We start from the raw sequence: 21,054 nt of genomic DNA on the forward strand, positions 1-21,054 counted from the left end.
CATTTCTACCATAAACGTTGCTATTATAAGGTCGCGAGTGAGCACAGTAAATGTTTCTAGTAGTTAGTAGGTATTTTATGTCCCATAGGCATACTTTGGATGGATGATAAAAAACTAAAACAGACAACATATTAACCATCTGTCATCTGTTACTTTACCGCTCTTGGTGGCACAATGACATGATGGGAAGGAAAATAATTATATTAATAATAACAATTAAAGTTATCCTTAAACGATTCGCCTTTATACTTGATTCGTACCCGAGTAACGGTGTTGACTGATCAGTCGTTAAAATTGAATCCGATGTGACAAAAATAAATACATACCCAATATAAAAAATGGATAAAACAGTGTATTTTTTGTTTTTATTTGTTATTTATTGTTGTGTGCACTTTTGTTATGGATCAGAAGCTGAAGGAAATTCAATAACGATAAATGGTGAGTTTCTTTATCGAAAGTTATACAGGTGGCATTTAATTAGTACCTACCATATACATTTGTTTTATATCAATTATATGAAGGTTTAGTGATCATTGCATGATCATTTGAAATTATAAAAGAACTTACAAAAACGTTTTATTTTATTACAGATCTATTGGCGAAATCTTCGAAAAAATATGAAAATACAGTAACATTACCGGTGTATGTGATTTACATATTTGGATCTGTATTGGTGCTTTTGATTTTGCTTGTCATATTTTTAATATTTGTCTTAGTGAAGCCAAAGTTTCTTGAAATATGCAAAAAAAATATAAATGTTTCTGAAAATACTGAAACAGAATCTGCTCAAAATTCGAGGCAAGATGCTTCTCAGAAATCATTGAAACGCCTTAACTTAAACAGAAGTCATAGTTTTGAATTTAATAATAAAAGCGGTCAATACCAAGTTTTAAAAGAAAATGACAGTACTAACACTTTGAAATCAACAAAAGGAGAATTTGGTTCTCTCCGTACTCCAACAAGAACTGACGCTTCAGGTAACATATCACCGAGGATTATTAAAGGTTTAACCAAGGATATGCCTATTATTTTACCTGAACAAATGTCTCAAATTTGTAAAGAAGTATTAACAAGAACCAACAGAAACGACGACACTGCTGGCAGTCTACGGAATATAAATACTATAGGAAAGCAATCCATAATTGCAGAAGAAAATGAAAAGAAATACGCTTCTTCGCCGGTTTTAGACGTTTATGATGTGATTGATGACAACAAGAAAACATGTGATGTAAAAAGTTCAAACAAAAAAGACTTTGATAATCAAATACAAATATGTAGCAATGATGTGCGTGATATGGTAAATAGTTTAATGGAAGAAAATTTTACCAACCAAACACAATTGCAGAGTAACAATATTTACGACATGCCGAATGAACTAGACATTCTTAGCGGAAAAGATCTCGGTAATCAAACACAAACACATAGCGATGATATGTATGATATGCCGAAACAGATTATTAATTCAAACAAAGAAGATTTTGACAATACGCAAACACTGAGTAATAATATCTATGATATGCCAAAGGATCTTGATAATGCGCAACTAAATTACGTTAAACCACACTTTCCACAAAAAACTCAAGATGAAATCAGTCAAATAAAAGAGTATTTTCAAAAGTCAGATTATGATTCTCCACTTGCAACGCACAATGTAAAAGAATGTTCGATCGATAAAATTGATTGCGCTTTAGATCTAAACGCTTATGACTTTCCAACGAATACCAAAATGGAAGCTAAAATGTATATAAATGCAAATTGTATTCATTAGGTTTATCATAATCATCAGCCGGAAGAGGTCCACTGCTGAACAAAGATCACCACAATGAACGACAACTCGTCACTTGCATCCACCGTTTTCCCGCAACTCTCAAGATGTCATCAGTCCACCTGGTGGGAGGTCTGCCAACACTTCATCCACTCGCGGACTTTTCTCCCCCAACGGTTATCTGTTCTTCGAGCGATGTGGCCCGCCCATTGCCACTTCAACTTGCATATTTTTCCAGCTATGTCGGTGGCTTTAGTTCTTCGGTGAATTTCCGTCTTCCGGATTCTATCGCGCAAAGAAACTTCAAGCATAGGTCTCTCCATAGCTCGTTATTCATAAGGTTCATTAGGTTAAATTGCTGCATAGAAATCTTCTCATCTGAATCTCTATTAAGTGATTGAAATGTGTTAAGTATGTACCTTAACCTACAAAATTAATTGTTTTCATTTAGAACTAGCCGTTAAACGCGACTCCGTCCGCGTTAATTCCAGTTTTCACTCTCCCGCGGAAACTATGCAATTTTCCGGGATAAAAACTATTCTATGTCCTTCCCCGGGAGTTCAACTATCTGTGTACCGAATTTCATCTAAATCGGTTCAGCGGTTTAAACGTGATGAAGTTACAAACAAATAAACAAGCAAACAAACAGAATTACAAACTTTCGCATTCATATTAGTTGGATAGAAGAAATAACGAAACATGATCTATACTTTACGCAAAACAGAAGGATTTTAAGTACAAAAATATCGTCATCCCTTATTTTGTAAGTAAGTCTTCATAATTGAAGGATCAAAGAGCCACCAATATCTTCGGAACCATGCCTTGGACGGACCCTTTTATTAATAACATGTTTTAGTTTTGGTTTTTATTTTAAATATTTTTAGGTACTTTAAGCTTAGGATAGCAATTTATTCTGGTTAAACTATTTGTAAATAAAAATAATCTTTGCATAGTAGAGTCGACATTATTCAGATAGAGACCCGGCTGCGTACCTTTATCGTGCGTGACTCTACGGCGGCCATTTCAGTTTTTTTAATGGCAGGATAAGGGGCAATCGCATTCAAGTTTTAAAGATAATCAACTCATATCGTTAAGACTAAATAGAGATTGTCACAGTACAGTTGTTTCCATATTTATCTTAGGCAACTTAACGACGACGTTAAATTTTTAATGGCACTATAAAATTAAATGTAACATGTAATAGGGCCTCGTAGCATAATACCAGACTTCTATAATCGCTTAATAAAAAATATTGAAGTTTTATTATTTTCTTTGTTTTTTTTTTTTAAATTCCCATGTATGTTTTAAGTGTGACAATTTGACACAATACTTTGTTATTATAAAATGAATAATTAACAACCGTACGTATATCAGCAAAATAATTTATCCCTTTAGGGAAATAAGTACTAAGTTTATTAATCATGCTACATAAGGGAATGACGCATTTGGGTTTGTACGAGTAGGGGATATATCAATAGAACGCCAATGCCATTTGTTTGAAAGACATTTAGCCTGACAACTGTGGCCATTGTTGCAATCTGATTGGCCGGCCAAGGCAGGACTCTAGAGTCGGGAAATCAGATATCATGATCGGTCGACTATTATGTCCATATACTATAAGTACGTGAATATATATATGCAGTGTGTGTTAATAGGTGAAATTCACTTTCACTTCTTCGGCCACTCTCATTCCTCTGCACTCGTCTAAAAGTGCACAGATCTGGAAAAAGGATGGTCTCATTCAAGTCTAATTATCGTATCACTATCCAGAAACTAAGCAGAACGGCAATAAGACAGGTACACAGATGAATGACAATAGCCATATAAATGCGAAAGTTTGTAAGTCTGTTTGTTTGTTTGTTGGTTTGTTTGTTTGTTTGTTTGTTACTGCGTCACGTCAAAACCGCTGAACTGATTTAGATGAAATTCGGTATAGAGATAGTTAGAGTTACGGGACATAGGATAGTTTTTATCCCGAGAAATGGAATAGTACCCGCGGGATAGCGATAAACGAATTTTTCGCGGACGGAGTCGCGGGTACAGTACGATTACTTGGAGTTAACACTTGACAGATGGGCGTGCCTTCAGTCAATTTTCAACTTTGAGGTCATACAAATAAAATAGTTTCTACATAATCTGTAAACGTGGGTAGCGGTAAAATAAAAATGGCTTTATTTGTATGACGTCAAAGTTGAAAATTTACTGAAGGCACGCCCATCTGTCAAGTGCCAACTCGAATTAATCAAACTGTAACAGGCTAGTGAAAATATAATACAAAGACGCCTTCACATCCCGTATAAAATACATGTAAACACAGAGGCTGTTTTACCCATGAATAACACCATGAGTCACTTGAATATAAAATAATATTGAAATGTAAAATTACATAATAAAGTTTTTTTACTGAGCGTCATCCCACTTATCCTTTTACGACATTATCCTATTGTATTTCCCTACTTCAATTATACGAGTGTTTTAATCGGTAATTTTAAGCAATCATTTAGTTATGATTAGAGGAACGAAAAACTATATTACTATTGCCCCTGACTGCTGGAGGTCTGAAATTTGAGCGACGCGTACTATGAACGAACGAACCCGAATCATGGATGGTGGTCGTGCCTGGGGGGCTGCTACTAGGGCTTGCATTCCGAGGTTCCAGGATCTCGTAATTACGGAATCTCGGATGATTTTGAACGATCTTTCAATGCTTAAATATAATAATATAAATCGAAGTTTGTATCGTACAGTCCTCTCACTCTCTTATTATAAATAATATAAGCGTAAGCGGGACGGCAAGAATAGAATTTCGAATTTTGCACTTCGTAGTATATAAAAAAGGGCCTGGTTTTAAAATAGGACGGACCCATCTCTCCCCGTGGTTATCGTACCTATTTAATAGGCGACTAAGGGCCGCCACATATACTTGGAATTCCGGATTTCGGGATTCAGGATTTTGAATGCAGTAAATCCATACAAATCTATGGACCTACCACAGACGGCCAGTAGTTTTCCGTTCGAACTTTTCTCTGATTCGTAATTCGGCATGGTGGCCTGTGCGTCAGAATTGAAATAAACGTATGTGTGTGATATATTTACGGAATCCCGAATCGGAATTACGAATCGTAATTCCGAAACGAAATTCCGAGTGTATGTGGCGGCCTTTAAGGAGAGAGAGTAGGCAGCAGTGCGAGAGCACATAGACAAGGAGATCATTGTCAACTACGATCTCCAGACTCCAGCTCTGCGGTGTGTCGGACAAGAGGAAACCATTACACTATTTTCTCAAGAAGGTTGTCATGAAGGTTCATCAAGGATCCTTAACCGACGACCACGAATACTCTGTCAAAAATTTACGACTTTGAAGAAGATATTATTTATATGTGTTGTCTAGTCTTCATAGTACAAGCTTAATTAGGACTAGGTTGATTAGTAAACCATACTTATCATGATCATCATCATCATCCAGCCTATATATCCCACTGCTGGGCACAGGCCTCCTCTCAGAATGAGAGGGCTTGGACCGTAGTTCCCACGCGGACCCAGCGCGGATTGAAAAACAGTACTAGTATGTAAACTCTTTATTGTATAAAATAGAGAAACAAACACAATTTACAAACGTTGACATAGATACATACAAAGGCATAAAATAGCATTAATAAATAAGGCATAGTAAAGGGATAGTATATGCATGTGTAGTAATAGGTTGTTTATTTGTCTGTTATCATTTTTATGTAATGACTCCGAAATCAATTTTGAAGCGGGTTTTTCTTTATTTTCGTATGTTGGTATGCTTTCAGAGCAAATGCTCAGCTAAATGATGTACACATAGGACACCAGGGGGCATTGCACTTGCGCTATTAATAATAATCTGCTTCTATATATTTTTCTAAACTATTGAAACAATATCGCATTATTATTCCTGCGGTCCTGCGGCATACGCCGTAGTTACATACGTTAAAACATGACGCGCAAGTAGCGTCACTTCATCCACGATGCGTCACTGTATTTAATAATGGTGTGCTATCCTTTAGTCTATCGGTTGATCACTTCCAAAGTAAAAAACTATAGGTTTAATTACATCACTACTTGGTACACCGTACCCCAAAGGTGCAGATACAGTAAAAATTCATAACAATAACCAAAATGAGGTGAATTGATAGAGAAAATTTAATTAATGATAGCTCTGCTAGCGAAGCCTGATAAGCCAGGAATCTGTCGCCGGCAGCCGCGGTCCAATATAGCGGAAAATGCGGAGTGACGCTGTCAATACATTACAATAGGCTTATTGGAATTATTATTAACATTAATGGCAAAAGAAGCATAAATCCCATTTTGTTATTCGATCATTGTACACTGTGCCTTATAATTCATCGGGAATATTTCAGCAGAATATTATTATATGTCTATTCACCAAAATAGCACGAAGAATATGCATGTTAAATTGGCAAGACGGGGCACATCGCTCGAAGGACAAATAACCGTTTTTAGTGTCGAACAGAACTTGAAGACACAGGCTGACACAGCGTTAGCAGGCCTCCCGCTCACACTTTTATAAAAAGGGTATGATTTTATCGATCACCTTTTAACAACAAGTTTTTAAGTACAAGCTTTGCTTAGTTTGGGACTAGGTCAATTTTTGACCCATGATATTTATTAGATATTTTATTTTAAATGCATTTTTGTTCACCTAAATAATAAATAATATTTGTTCCTAAAATAGTAGATCTGTCACCTAAATTGAATCACCAAATAATATTAAAACGATTACCTAAATATTAATTATAAATTACTTGGAAATAATATCGATCATCAAATAATTGTATTGGGTTTCAAAGTGTCATTAAAATTTAATCACCAAACAATATTTTGTTTACCTAAAAAATATTTTTGAATCACTGAAAAATAATATTAATTATCAAATTACGTGGCAGCCATGCGGTTGTCCCTTTCTTTGGCCTTACGTTTCGTATTAGTATGATGGTGATGATGATGGATGGTAATTTGAATAAATTTATAATAATAATTTAATAAGTAAGTAGGGTAAACGTACCAGTGCTCGATACCCTGCTGTCATTTCTATTGCTAATGACATAAGGTAAAAGATGCCAACTATTGGGACAGCGACAAGCACTCGTGCGTTTACCTTATTAGCAAAAAATGGTCGGTTCTGGCACTTCGCCGGCCGCTACCGCTTCGCTCGCTCGGGTCGCGCGCCGAGGGTCGCAGTTCTACCTAACCACTGATGTATTAAACTGTTTAATACAGTGTACCTAACACTCCTCCTTGCTTCGAGCGTCGTCGTACCTACCTAATCAGACCTGTAGTAGAATAGGTAAAAGCATTTAATTAGGTACAGATCTATTTATTAGGTGACAGATCTATTATTTTGGTGATTGAATTTTGATGATCAAACTATAATTTAAGATACAGGTTTACATTATTCTGATGACTCATACTAAGAGACAGTTTTCGATGGGTCCTACCTACAAGGGCTTACTTTACAGGACGGGCTTTCAAAGTCAAAAACTGTCGTAACTCAGAGATGGTGTATCCTAGACCTCTAAAATTTGGCACACTAACTAATAGTAGGTACTTTGTCCTTCAACCACAAATAATAAATTTTAATAAAACATTTTTTCATTAAAAGTTATTGTACATACGCTCATATACGTGAATTTCCGGGGAATAAACTTTTGTTCAAAAAGACAGTAAAAAGATTATGTGGTACTTTGGCTCATATACGTGTTGAACTTTAAAATCTTTGGTAAAAAATACGTTACCCAAGATACTTGGAAAAAAGAAAAAAAAGTAATACAATCACATTACGATGAAGCATCGGGGTAGCGGCGTTCCGCTTGACGTACAAGTACCTAAATTGCAGTTATGCCCACAGATTTAAAAAAAACCGCCCGGGATTTACCGCGTAAAAGTATCAAACGTACGTTTAGCCCTTTTACGTTAAAATTGCATCTAGTTCGGCCTTTTTACATCAATGATAACTTGAAAAATAATTAAATATCAATGTTTTTTTAATTCACTATCTCAATATATATAGTTTATAGACCTATAACGCACAAAACCCAAAATTGAAAAAAAACACTTTGGCGCTTATACATAAATAATATATTTCTTAGGGACAGATATTATAATTAGGGTATTGCCGATTAGTAAGACATCTAAGTAAAATTAGGTGACAGAAAATATAGTTCCCCTTATAAAATAGCTTATAATTACTACAATTTTTCTACCTATGTTCGTTTCCGACGCAACGTCCGGGTCTTCTCATAGTTGGTGAGCACCACATCGTTCTACTCATTTCCTAACGTTTCCTGAAATACCAAAATTCTGGCAATATTGACAGGGTCTTGATCCGTTCTCACGAATATCCACTCAATCCCTTCAGGCGTCTTACTAAGTACTCCCTCTCCTTTTCCCTTGCTAAAAAACATCGTTTCGCAGAATAGTCAAATAAACAAGCTTTGCACTGGATAGATTATTTTGCTCTTCCACTTCCTCGACACTCAAGTCAGTGTCCTCTTGTACCCGGCAGCGAGTCTTCTCCACTACCAGTGTGAACCCATTGTGTGTGTTCTCCATTCTCCGCCCTCCGTCTGCAGATAAAATTGCATTGATTTCAGCAATTACTTCACCCACTCCTCCGAACCCCACACCTAATTGCTTGTCTTGTTTAGCTCCAATTTGCTTTTCAGCGTCAGCAATGTCGCTATCTTTTTCGTTTAATCCTCTTATCTGTATCTTACAGACTATAAAACCCACATTTGCAAGCCTTATAATCCTTTATAGAGAAAAAGTTCTAAGTATTTTACGACCATCGCCACCGTAAAGGTCGTTCACCGCTTGCCATTGAGTCACTTCCGTACACGGCTTCGACAATGTAGACGACATCCTGCTCTCCGTCGCTGTAGTCTCCGCCATTAATCTTCTCCTTGCTGCTGCACTGTTGCTGCTACTGTACACTTTTGCTCGTATCGATTTCATGGTTCTTAAACCAACCTTTCAACTCCTACACACTACTTACAATACGGTAATAAAAGGTTTGACGTTGAAACATTACTAATACTTTTCGTCGGCTCACCTCTGCTTATATATCCTTGACCCCTCTACTCTTACGAATGTTTATCCTGCACGTGTTCATTTGCATATCGCTAAACAACCGTTATGTTAATTTGCATAATTGACAGATTCGGATCCAATCTCCATTATATCATGTTGTTGGTTTGTGTAGGTATTTTTGTCTCCTTCTAACAATATTTAGTCTCTTTTGACAGAATAAGCAAAGCGCGCTAGGCCGAAACAGACTGGGCTCCAACCTAACCTAACCGAATTATAATATTTTTAATAATGAGTAGTAGGTTAAATTATCGTTCAGGATTTTTTGTAACACCATGACTAATTCCAGTTTTTGCCAAAGATGAGCATCCGGTGACGCTCTGATGATTCTGTATCCGCTGAAGATGGACCCATTTTGCTTCCATTTTCTTAATATCTTCTCCACTTGTTTAACTTGACATTGTAGCTGTTCTTGAGCAACGAAAAACTTATCTAGGATGCCTTATGAAGTTATGAAGCAGATTTGATTGTTGCAATGGATAAAGTATTTAGATAAACAGTTTATGGAACTCCTGTATAAATAAACATTCAAAGTATTAAAATAGACACGAAGATGAAGTGGATCAAGGTTACTCCAGCATTCGTTTACGCATTCGCGTTCTTAGATCGATAGTGCGTAAATTCTTATCAATCTTCGTTTTGGAAATACGAAAGTACGTACCTTATCATCATAGTAGCTATAGGACGTCCACTGTAAGTTGACAATAGGCCTCCCCCATAGACCACCAGTTGCCTCGGTTGGAAGCTGGTTGCATCCACCGTGAACCCGCAACTTTAACCAGGTCATCCGTCCATCTCGTTGGTGGACGTCCTACGCTGCGCTTGCCGATCCGCAGAGTACGTACCTCATCAACATCATCCCAGCCTATATACGTCCCACTGCTGGGCACAGGCCTCCTCTCCGAAGTACGTACCCACATGTCGCCAATTACGTAATGTAATTTTATTTTACATACAATTCATCTCGGCCTACCTATACGAGTATGTACGTTCTAAAGTAGCAACAGGGCCTCGTGCGGATTCGAAACTTTCTTTACACACGCCGTTGAATTTCTTTGCAGGTGCACAGGTTTCCTCCCGATGTTTTCCTTCTCTGTAAATGTCATGATTAATTAATTTCGATTTTTTAATCATAGGGGAAAATGAGCAGGCGGGTCCCCTGGTGGAAAAAAATCACAGCTGCCCATGGATAACCATATCATAAGTTGAGTTACGTATGCGTTGCCGGCCCTTTGAGAAAGGAATAAGCTCTTTTTTACATCAAAATGAATTGTATAGAAACAGTTTTATTTCAAGCACTTAACTTATAAATTAGATAAAATATACGAAAGAATCAAATTCAGTTACGCCAAGGGAAAGAACTTAGGACTAAACAGATAAACCCAATACAACTTGCACCGTTTTTCTTGCAAGTGTAAACTAGGATTAAACTGTGAGATTTTCCTAACCGCACCGTTAGCATCCTTTGATTGTCATCTGTTGAAAATTTATTTTTCTTTCCAGATAATGTTCTCATCATCACCGAACGGCACAGTGCCGTCTCTCGAGGCCAACTCGACGGACAATGAATACACGCCGTACGGTGATCGGATCGAAACGTACCTGGTGCCGGTCATATTTGCCATCATCTTCGTAGTAGGGGTGCTGGGCAATGGCACACTGGTGATAGTCTACGTCAGACATAGGGGCATGCGAAATGCGCCTAATACGTGAGTACACATTCATCATAATTAACATGCAGAATATTTGCTAAGTATGTATCTACATTTTGTATAAATGAAATCTAGTGATACCATTACAATTATCATTTTACTGCTACTAAATGTAAAATTTAATTGATTTTCTTGACCATGACCAAAAAGTAACAGTCATACCTTGTAACACTGCTTTATTGAGAAAAAGTATAATTGGCATGGGACCAAAAATATTTAATAGAATACCAGCATCTATTAGAGTTCTAAAAACTAACCAGTTCAAAAAAGCTTTACAATCAATTTTAATCGAGAAATGCTTTTATTCTACTACCCTATTTGTGACTTCCTTATTTATTTGTTTTTTTTTTATTGGACATGTACCTAATCATTTGTTAGAATTGTTTATTTAGATGGGAAATGACATACAATGTTTTTAATTTGTTTGTTACTGCTATTAATTTTACAAATTGACTGGATTACAACTTGTGTAACTGCATTTTCTATCTTCTATTGATGCTTCATGTTTGACTCGCAACTAAACGAATGTGATTAAACTGCAAAATATTTGTACGCCTAACGGCAAAACATAGAGTTCTATGAAATATTTAAATAAGATCTGTTTTTGTACCTATGTTTGACAAATAAATTTATCATTATCATTAGTTAATTAAATACGTACTTAACACATTAATTAGAGCAACATTCAAAACGCTTACTAAACGACCCACATATAAAACGAGTGTTTCTTTTTTTCAATTGGGTTTTGTTTGTCTTTTGGCTTCTAACTTTTTAATGTAGCAATTCACCTAAGCGCCGAGGGAAAAACGCCGCAACCATACATACGTTATTCATATTTGTTTATGTGGCACTTTGTATAATCCTTAACTGTATTATTTATAATTTAGCAGCAAAAAATTTGAAATCCATTTCATACGATAAAGAATAGGGCACCATGTATTTCATAAAATTTTTGCGATCATGTTGAATTTACGTATGACAGCGTCGGAATTTACATCGCGGGGTGTTCAACTGAGGAAACATCCTACAACGGAAATTATACGTGATATACTTTTGGCATTTTAACGTAATTTTGTCTGTGACACGTAAAATGTATATTTAGCAAACAGGCATTGCTTGAATTAAGCGTCGGAGGTCCCCCCTCGATTAAGATTTATGCTGACTGCATTTGGCTGTTAGGTACAATAATACGCCGTGTCTTAAGGACGGTAAATAAGGAATTACGAACGAGAGCCTGTTAGAAGCCCGAAGTCGAAAACTTGAGATTTTTAATAGTCGATGTTCGCTATTCCTCAGTAGGTACCGCCCGTGTAGCGATGAGTTTAGCAGTGGCGTACGGTCCATAGAACCATTCTTGCCGGTTTGCCCAATACTTGCAAAATAAGACAACAGGACATGTCTACAAGATTTATGAAAGATGTGAGCGATCTCTGCTTCGGTTTTACCAAGCGAATCTGACGCGACACCAATTGTGTTCATTTCAACTAATTTAACTATACGCTAAAATTATTCCGGATCATTTTTGAAGACACCTCATCGGTTCCAATAAGCTCAGAGGTGGAACCCATGTTTTGACGATCCTCTGCTGTTCTGCAATTAAACAAGCGTTTACTTTCAATATTTTCTTTCCACAGGTACATATTTTCTTTAGCCCTAGCGGACCTGCTGGTGATTCTCATCTGTGTGCCCTTCGTGTCTGTCATCTACACGCTGGAGTCGTGGCCGTGGGGAGAGCTGATCTGCCGCATCAGTGAAGCAGCAAAAGACGTCAGTATAGGAGTGTCAGTGTTCACATTGACAGCACTATCGGCGGAGCGGTACTGTGCGATCGTGAACCCTTTTAGAAAGCTACAGGTACTTATCTAGTCTAAGTTACATTCAATGTTTGATACTTCTTGATAAGTATCTGCCAGGTACATTTTTGGTCAGTTTCGGTTTTGCGCCGATTCGCTAATCGTCAGATTTGTTCATAGTTACCATAAAAATCATGGTCGGTATGACTGTAAGACTAGCTTATTTCCAAATTTATTCTTCGACAAATACTTTGTAAACAACAAGAATCTTTGTTTAGTATCAATGAAACGAATAAAAAATTTGATGAAAATGAAACCTGACAGTGAACGAGTGTCATGAATAATAATTTGGTCAATAAATGATCTGAACAAATAATCGAAAACGACATCAAAATTTACAGCCAATATGGAATATTACTGCAATTTTATCCCGTCAGAGTGCAGCACTAGCACATTCCATTATGTTTATGGTTTATAAGTATCTTAAATATCCGTGGGATGCCTTATTATCATATTATTTCAATTTATTTTTTGGAAATATAGCTCTATCGCTACTACCTATCGATGTAAATGTCATTTATTTTGTTACTCATAAATATGTCATGATTTCTATAGGTTTTTTTTTTATTCGACTGGATGGCAAACGAGCAAGTAGGTCTCCTGATGGTAAGAGATCACCACCGCCCATAAATATCTGCAACACCAGGGGTATTGCAGATGCGTTGCCAACCTAGAGGCTTAAGATAGGATACCTCAAGTGCCAGTAATTTCACCGGCTGTCTTACTCTCCACGCCGAAACACAACAGTGCAAGGACTACTGCTTCAAGGCAGGATTAGCGAGCAAGATGGTGGTAGCAATCCGGGCGGACCTTGCACAAGGTCCTACCACCTGCATATACCTGCACCTGCTGGTATTAATACTCTTTAGTCATGATCCGTCACGGCGAAAAAATATAAAGCGAACTGACCTCGAACTGTCGTTGTCATGGCGGTTTGTTTACGGTTTGTGCTAGTGTCGCCCCCTGCGCAGAGCTTTGCCTTTATTCGTAAAAAATATGATCAGAAAAATAAGGCGGTTGAAACGCTCGAACAATTACCCAACTCATAATTTAGGCCTCGTCCTATAGCTATCACAAATTAGTGCTGAACCGACGTTTTTATTTTGTTAGTTGAATATCGAGTCGTTGATAATTTCATGTATATTTTTTTTACGGAACTAGTAAATAATTAACTGAAAAGAAGTATAAAAATAATACCTAATTTAAAAAATGTAAAAACCCGCCTGTAAAATACCTAACTGCAGGCGGAGGCATGCATTTGTTACCTATCACTCAATCTCATGCCACTGCATTTCATAACATATATTGCATTACATTTTGAAGGACTAAGTTTTAAGTTAACCGTTTGTGTTTGGTCTCGTATCGATTTCTTTCTTAATTCTGTAAGCTTTTGATTATTCTCATTTTTTCAGTTAATTTTACCATTACTCTTAGATGAATGATTGGTCGCTAATCTAAGCCATAACTGTTAGGTATGTTTTGCAGGAGGGTTTTTTTTTTGGTTCTGGATTTAACAGCTAACGTGAGCGAAGCCGTGCTTACGCACGCAGAAATACATTGATAACCAAAGAACCTCTTTTTAGGTTTCCGAAGCCGAAATGGAAAAAACGGAACCCTTATAGTTTCGCCATGTCTGTGTCTGTCTGTCTGTCTGTCCGTCCGCGGCTTTGCTCAGGGACTATCAATGCTAGAAAGCTGTAATTTTTCACGGATATATAAGTAAACTATGCCGACCAAATGGTACAATTAAAAATTAAAAAAAAATTTTTTTTAGGGTACCTCCCATAGACGTAAAGTGGGGGTGATTTTTTTTTCTCATCCAACCCTACCTATAGTGTGGGGTATCGTTGGATAGGTCTTTTAAAACCATTAGGGGGTTGCTAAAACGATTTTCGATTCAGTGATTTGTTTGCGAAATATTCAACTTTAAAGTGCAAATTTTCATTAAAATCGAGCGCCCCCTCCCCCCTCTAATCTAAACCGGTGGGTGGAAAAATTTGAAAAAATTCAGAATGGTAGTAAATTTATTAAACTTTCAAGGAAAACTATAACGGCTATGTTTGCTTGAAAATTATTAGTAGTTTAAGAGTAAATAGCAGCCTAAGGTATAAAATATACCCAAACTTGGAAAATTCCTTATAAAATACGAAAGCCTTAGAAAAATATTACTTATTTTTTGCGTAATGGCTACGGAACCCTATTTTGGGCGTGTCCGACACGCTCTTGGCCGGTTTTTTTAATTCTATTATAAATCAGGGCAAGGTTTACAATGGTGATCAGTTACTCGTGAGATCAATGCCTAAGAGTAAATTGCGCCACTTTTCTGTAAAAATCGCTCAATCAATCTGGATCCTGAAGTCATAATGAAATAGGGAACAACAACACCGAGGCGGAGCTTCAAGGGATAATAGGTACCGGGGTTCGTAGGCGTTTTATTACAATGGTGAATACGGAAATTACCATCTATTAGGGAACGTGAAACCTTTTAACATTAACGAAATAGGTAGGTACAATCTTTATAAGTTACACACCTATCCGCTACACGTACCACACATGTATGATTGACGACCAGATGGCCTAGTGGTTAGAGAACCTGACTACGAAGCTTGAGGTCCCGGGTTCGATTCCCGTGTCGGGGCAGACATTTGTATGAAAAATACGAATGTTTGTTCTCGGGTCATGGGTGTTTAATAATGTATTTATTTAAGTATGTATCTATCTATATAATTATATTTATCCGTTATTAAGTATCCATAACACAAGCTTTGTTAAGCTTACTTTGGGACTAGGTCAATTGGTGTAAATTGTCCCGTGATTTTTTTTTATGATAGCTTTTGTGCAAACATCATACAGTGAAAATGTGGTAGGTTGTGGTAGTTGAGTCTGTCTGATATGCTGTATTTATAGGTTTATGTGAAAGGGCGAGTTGTGTAAGTTTTAATATATGTCGCAAGGACGCAGCTGTCGTGGACGTGTGGTAGCGGAGAAGTAATTTAAACAGATCAAAGTTCATTGATATATGGATCCGCAAAGTATAACGCCTAAATTAATCAATTCTTTTTATATTATTTTGGTATTTTTTTAGCTACGTAGTATAGCACGTAATTTATATGTTTGAATGAAGCGCGTTTATAATAATAGTATATTGTACAACAAGAGCATAAAATGAGCCATTTTACCCAAGATTCATATAGCCACCCGAGCCGGTATGGCGAGGCGAAAATGGGTTTAATGCTCGAGTTTTACACTCTGCTGTTCACTTAGATTGCGAGGAAATGAAATAGCAACAGTTTTAATGATGTTCTGTTAATGATACTGAATGACATATATCAAAATGCTGGCAAAAAAAACCTAGATGTGTAACTGCGTAATCCGTATACAACGTGAAACACGCGGCATCTTCCGCGTATAAAAATACAAAATCAGCATTTTTAAGTTCTAGAAAATAAGCCATGTCAATAAACATCAAAAATCGGCAGCCGATTCTGAACACCAAGTTGCGCAACGCAACGCAACGCAACAGCGCAACGAAATGATGAATGGTCTGTTTATTCGTTTAGTTTCATATTTGTGCCACATCGGTTATCTTTGACTTTTTTTAAGCGACTTCAAACGATTCTTGCGTATTAAAGACGTACATATAGGTTGTCCAGTAAGTACATATAGTGCTACGAATCGATCTTAGGTGGACGTGGAAACCATGGAAGCAATATTAAATGAAAGAGAAACTATATGGTTTGTGTTTTCTCGTCTATCCTGCTATCACACACAATATTTTTTAATAGTTTTTTTGTAATTTCCGTTACTACCCAGTGAAATTATATTCCGTTTGAAGCATAATCTCCGCCATAATCCATTTTTTAACAAGCAAAAATGGGCAAAAAATAATAAATATTTTGATATTATCTGGTGTTTTACTCATCTTGTGCGTAATTTTAAAGTTTAATTATATAATTATAGTTTTTTGTGTAATAATGTCACGAATAAATGTTTTTCTTCCTTTCTTTGTGCTCTAAGCTCGCGTGATGTTTCTCTTACTTAATTTTAAACAATACAGGTAAATGTACACTGTCATGAAAATTAAAGTTGATGTTCAAAAATTGCTAGTGTCGAATGTGTATACTTATCCTTACCTGGATACAAATAGTGTTGAAGAAATAGCAATAGCAAGCTTGCTTTAAAGAGTAATAAAACCTCAGTCAATAGTCGCGTCGCGAGATCAATATGTGCTATTTTTGGTATTGTGTGCAAGCGATTTCAGCTTTGTTGTGATTCATGTGGAATTTTGCAATAGCTGGCTTTTCGAACTTCAAAGGAGTGTCTCTGTAACGTTACAAATATAGTTTATATTTAAATAGAATGTTTCCACTCCTTTATCTTTAATGTTACACGTTCTGCTTTTATTACCCGACAAATACTGAAAACTCTTGAAACCTGATTTTGAGAGAGTAAAAATACTCAATCTACGTATTTCATATTTGGTATAAATACTATCGTAAATTATAATAATTTGTATAAAGCACTTGGAACTCTTAAGTCATTTTCTACTTTGTGTATAATACAAATTGTATCGATTCCTGAAGTATAACAGTAACAGTTAAACAATTTAAAAAATTAATTTAATGCTATTTTGAAATATTATCTACCTACCTCTAAACAAAAAATAAGTCAGATTCATAATAATGAAAGTTCATTTTGTCTATGTACGAGTAGGTACTCTCTGTAAGCACAAGCTTGGAATAAATATCTTAAGAAAGTTGTTTCTTTTCTTTTTTTCATAGAAGTTGTTGTTTACTGCAATGTACACTAAGGACTACACTTTCTCAGAAAAACTTTCAGATGCATTGAGCTTTTTTATTACAAACTTTAGCTGGAACAAAAGTTGATCTAGGTTTTCTTCTTTTAAATTTATTATTAAGCATCAGCCTTATATCGTTTCAAACATCTACTGATGTTTCTATCAGATCAGTTACGCGACTGAAACGCAATATTGCGTCGGCCTAATTCGTTAAACTTCTAAGTCCATTTTGACTGAGTTTACAGGACATTGAAAAAACTGCATAGACTCTTCAATCGTTAACTAATCAAAATTTTGAAAAAACCCATTGGTAGCTATGACTAAACTTGATATTTTAAAGATATAATTAACAGCATATCTTATACCAATCACAGGAAATTAATAAAAATGACTATTTAGCAGGTTTTCGTGTTGAAGGTTAAATTGAATATAGGACTTAGCAGTTATATTAGACTTAAATTGAGTATGCTGGAGAAAATATCCATAATATTTTGCTTGTTATTATTTTTTCATAAAACCAATTCAGCCTGTAATTAAAATTGTATTTAGTGTTAATCAATCACTAATAATTATGAGATGTACTTACACCTAAGACTAAGATAAGACTCTTTTTTACTAAACAATCAGCAATAGGTAATTAACAAGCAAATAATGATTAAAATATATGTTCCGCACATTAAATTATATATAGAACTATGAGAAATAACACAATAAATTTACTCTGTTGATAATTTTCTCAAATAAATCGAATTTTCAGTAAAACATCGCATGACGCAACAGGCACGTGGTGTCGCGAATAACTGTCACTGCGAAACTAAGACCCGAACTGGACTTAGCAGATTTTCTGTGTGGAAGTCAGAAAGCAGTTTTTCGGGCATAAGATTTGACACTTACTTTATGCTGATATAGCCGTTATTCCTTTACCAAACGGTAAAGAATGGTGTGCACTTTTTGACAAGTATAAAAAGTAATTTTCGCCCAAAAGTGGACTTAGCAGGTTAACGAATTAGGATTTTGGCTTCATACACACACCACTTTTCAGGTTTCCAGGTTGAAAAAAGGCATAGCAACTATATTTGTGATCTTATAGATAGTCAAGTACGTTTTTAGTTAAATATCATTAAAATTTAAGTGTATACCTAACAGAAATTACAATTACGAAACTAAAGTACCTACCACAGAAAAGTCACGTATCTAAATATCTGGAAAAAAGGTTAGCACCTCGCAGTTTTTATTTTACGACGGCTATTACAGGCTTCGCGCGGGCATAGTTTTTGGGAAATGGAACTGAAAAATGTGAAATTCCTTTCTTTAGAAACCTTATTTTAAATCGTACCTGTGCAAAGCCGGCCCGGAATTAAACACATTTGATTTTACCCCTTATCTAATCATAACTAGAGGAGCACAAGTTAAATTGTTTATCCTTGTTACAGTTGAGAAAACTGCCGCTTGTCTGCGCGACTTTCATATGGGCAGCAGCACTCCTTTTCGCTACACCTGCAGCAGTAATCTCCAGCACAGTGACCGTCAACATACACGGCAATGTCACCATCGTATACTGCACACCGTACCCGCCGGATTGGCCTAACTATCACAAGTAATCAACTCTATTACAAACTTGTTACACTACATTATTAGCAAGCAACAAGCTGATATCTTGATTTGCTGCTTTACGGCTTGGTAAAAGAGTTTATTTTAGATGTTGTTTTAACGTGTTGGCAGTTAGTTAATGCAGCTTGCCGTTCACAATTTTGTTTTTACAATGTGTTTTCATGCTACTGGAAATTGTGAAAGTTTCATAATTTAACTTTGACTGTGATAGCGTATAAATTTAACGAAAGCAGGTAGGTAACTAACTGGCAAGTCTGTAGCAAAATTTTAGTGATGTAGATTTAATTTTAGTGCACAACTATAAGGAAAACTATACGCCTACTATTTTATGATGGCAATGAAACTCGATATTTGTAACGTTTTAATTGCTGTTTAAAGTTTGTTTTTGTGTAATAAATATTAAGTTCTGATAAAATTAAAACTCAATATTGTCAAAAATATTCTTAAAGACTTTTCGTGCAATATTGATCCTTATAATTAATTCATACAACAAAGTGTTTGTCTACAGATCAACCTTATTATGAACCTACCTATTATCAATTGACATATTGACGTTTCGGTCTCAAAGTTTGGTTTAGGGCATATTATACTACCCACTCCTTATTTTTAAGATTTAAAAACAATAACCAAAAACAAATATTCACTTAATTATATCAAAAATTAGTTATTTTTCTAATGCTTTATAAAATTAAGAATAGTCGTTGTTACTGAGTTAACATTTCGTTAGTAAAACTTATTTAATATGCAATTTGTGTCATAGAATGTTACTTTTCTCAACCCGAAAACTAAAATCTTCAGGCCACATTTTCCAGAGGGCTATTCTAATTCGAGACATATTCGGCGACTGTTATTGTTGACACGGCTTTAGGTACGCGGCAAATCCTTGAGATATCCTTTATAATGGCTACATTATTTCTCAGTATATGTTTTCATAACTAAACGATTTTATACTCAATATTTATTGCTTTGAAATATTTTGTTGACACCATATCCCATCCTATCATAGAGAATGCGGTCGAAGAACGTTGAAATATATGTATTAAAAAAGAACTAACACCGGCTCAATATCTTACAAAACTTCACCTTTTACAGTTCGCCGTGAATATGTTATTAGTTATTCTGTTTGCATATTTTATTTGTTGCCTATAGTTTGAATTTAGAGATTAGGGGACTTATAATTTTAATAAGGACGTCACATCTTCGTGGTGTATTAGGTAGGGGATAAACCTCATCTCATTTGTGTTATAAGGTACCAAAAGGCATCTTCATGTTGGCTTCTGCCCCGTGAATGCCTTTCAAATGACCGGGTCTCCATGGGTTCGTGGGCCGTGATTGGAAATCTCAGACCAACAGTATAAATAAATAAAGCGTCCTCGTGCAAACGACGCTCACGTTCTCATCTAATAGGTCCACAGACGCTACGAAAAATCCTACGATCAGACTGCACCGTTCGATTGGTCTGATTTATCATTAATCGGGTTCTGCCTTTTCGCAGAATTATCGTTTGCCTAATGTTTCACTTGACAACTGTTTCGTTTCCCAACTCTCAATTTTCTCCAAAACCCACAATTTTTCTGTGTATTTTCTTATGCCTTTATAGAACACAGTATAGGTTAGGTTAGATTTGTTTTATGAAAGTTCCGAAAAAATATAGTTTCAGAAATAATCTTGAGTTGGCAAAAATTCCGTACGCCACACACACATTACAGCTTATGATAGCGATCTTCATTTAAATTCCGTTGGCAACCGACAACGCGCGACGTAATAGTGACTGGTTATAGATATTAACTATAGCCTTAATTATCGAATGTTGTACTGTTCCGTACCGTTCGAAGGTACAGTTTTAAAAAATTGTACGAATTTGTACAGTTTCCTCGGTTTACTAATGTATCGGAGAAAATTATTTTTAACTCCCAAACTATTTATCCCATATTTTTATTTAGGCGAAATGTTATTTCCCAACTCAACGTTTCGCACTGATATCATTTTCCAACTAATGATTCGATAAATTATTATTATGCAAATTATTACCTGGAATTTTTTTAAGATTTCATTTATGTTTTCGTCAAATGTATTGATTGGCATACCTTAATTTAGCAACTTATTGAATGGCATCCAACCAACTTTTCTAGTGTCATTTATCCTGGCTGCTATAAAAAAAACCTAACATCGAAGGCTAAGGCG

The 21,054-nt window shown here is 35.9% G+C and overlaps 2 protein-coding genes across 3 annotated transcripts in view; both read left to right on the top strand.

Moving 5' to 3' along the window:
• LOC141440893 (neuropeptide CCHamide-2 receptor-like) overlaps window positions 1-21,054 on the top strand; it is a 109,115-nt gene that overhangs the window by 77,010 nt on the left and 11,051 nt on the right. For both annotated transcript variants that reach the window (XM_074105482.1, XM_074105483.1), the window contains exons 2-4: window positions 10,400-10,605; window positions 12,243-12,462; window positions 18,693-18,856. In XM_074105482.1, coding sequence (XP_073961583.1) covers window positions 10,403-10,605; window positions 12,243-12,462; window positions 18,693-18,856 — 587 coding nt within the window. In that variant the 5' untranslated portion in view covers window positions 10,400-10,402. The remainder of the gene's footprint in view (window positions 1-10,399; window positions 10,606-12,242; window positions 12,463-18,692; window positions 18,857-21,054) is intronic.
• LOC141440757 (uncharacterized) lies at window positions 271-3,028 on the top strand. The gene is made up of 2 exons (XM_074105304.1): window positions 271-438; window positions 591-3,028. The coding sequence occupies exons 1-2, from the start codon at window positions 339-341 to the stop codon at window positions 1,766-1,768; spliced, it is 1,278 nt and encodes a 425-aa protein (XP_073961405.1). The 5' UTR covers window positions 271-338; the 3' UTR covers window positions 1,769-3,028.

This window comes from Choristoneura fumiferana, chromosome 23, assembly GCF_025370935.1.
Source record: "Choristoneura fumiferana chromosome 23, NRCan_CFum_1, whole genome shotgun sequence".
Taxonomy (NCBI): domain Eukaryota; kingdom Metazoa; phylum Arthropoda; class Insecta; order Lepidoptera; family Tortricidae; genus Choristoneura; species Choristoneura fumiferana.

What these genes read in the sequence shown, in the direction of transcription:
- LOC141440757 (XM_074105304.1), top strand. Translation starts at nt 339, where the DNA reads ATGGATAAAACAGTGTATTTTTTGTTTTTATTTGTTATTTATTGTTGT. An exon ending in AAATTCAATAACGATAAATG is followed by an intron (nt 439 to 590) that starts GTGAGTTTCTTT and finishes ATTTTATTACAG; the next exon opens with ATCTATTGGCGAAATCTTCG.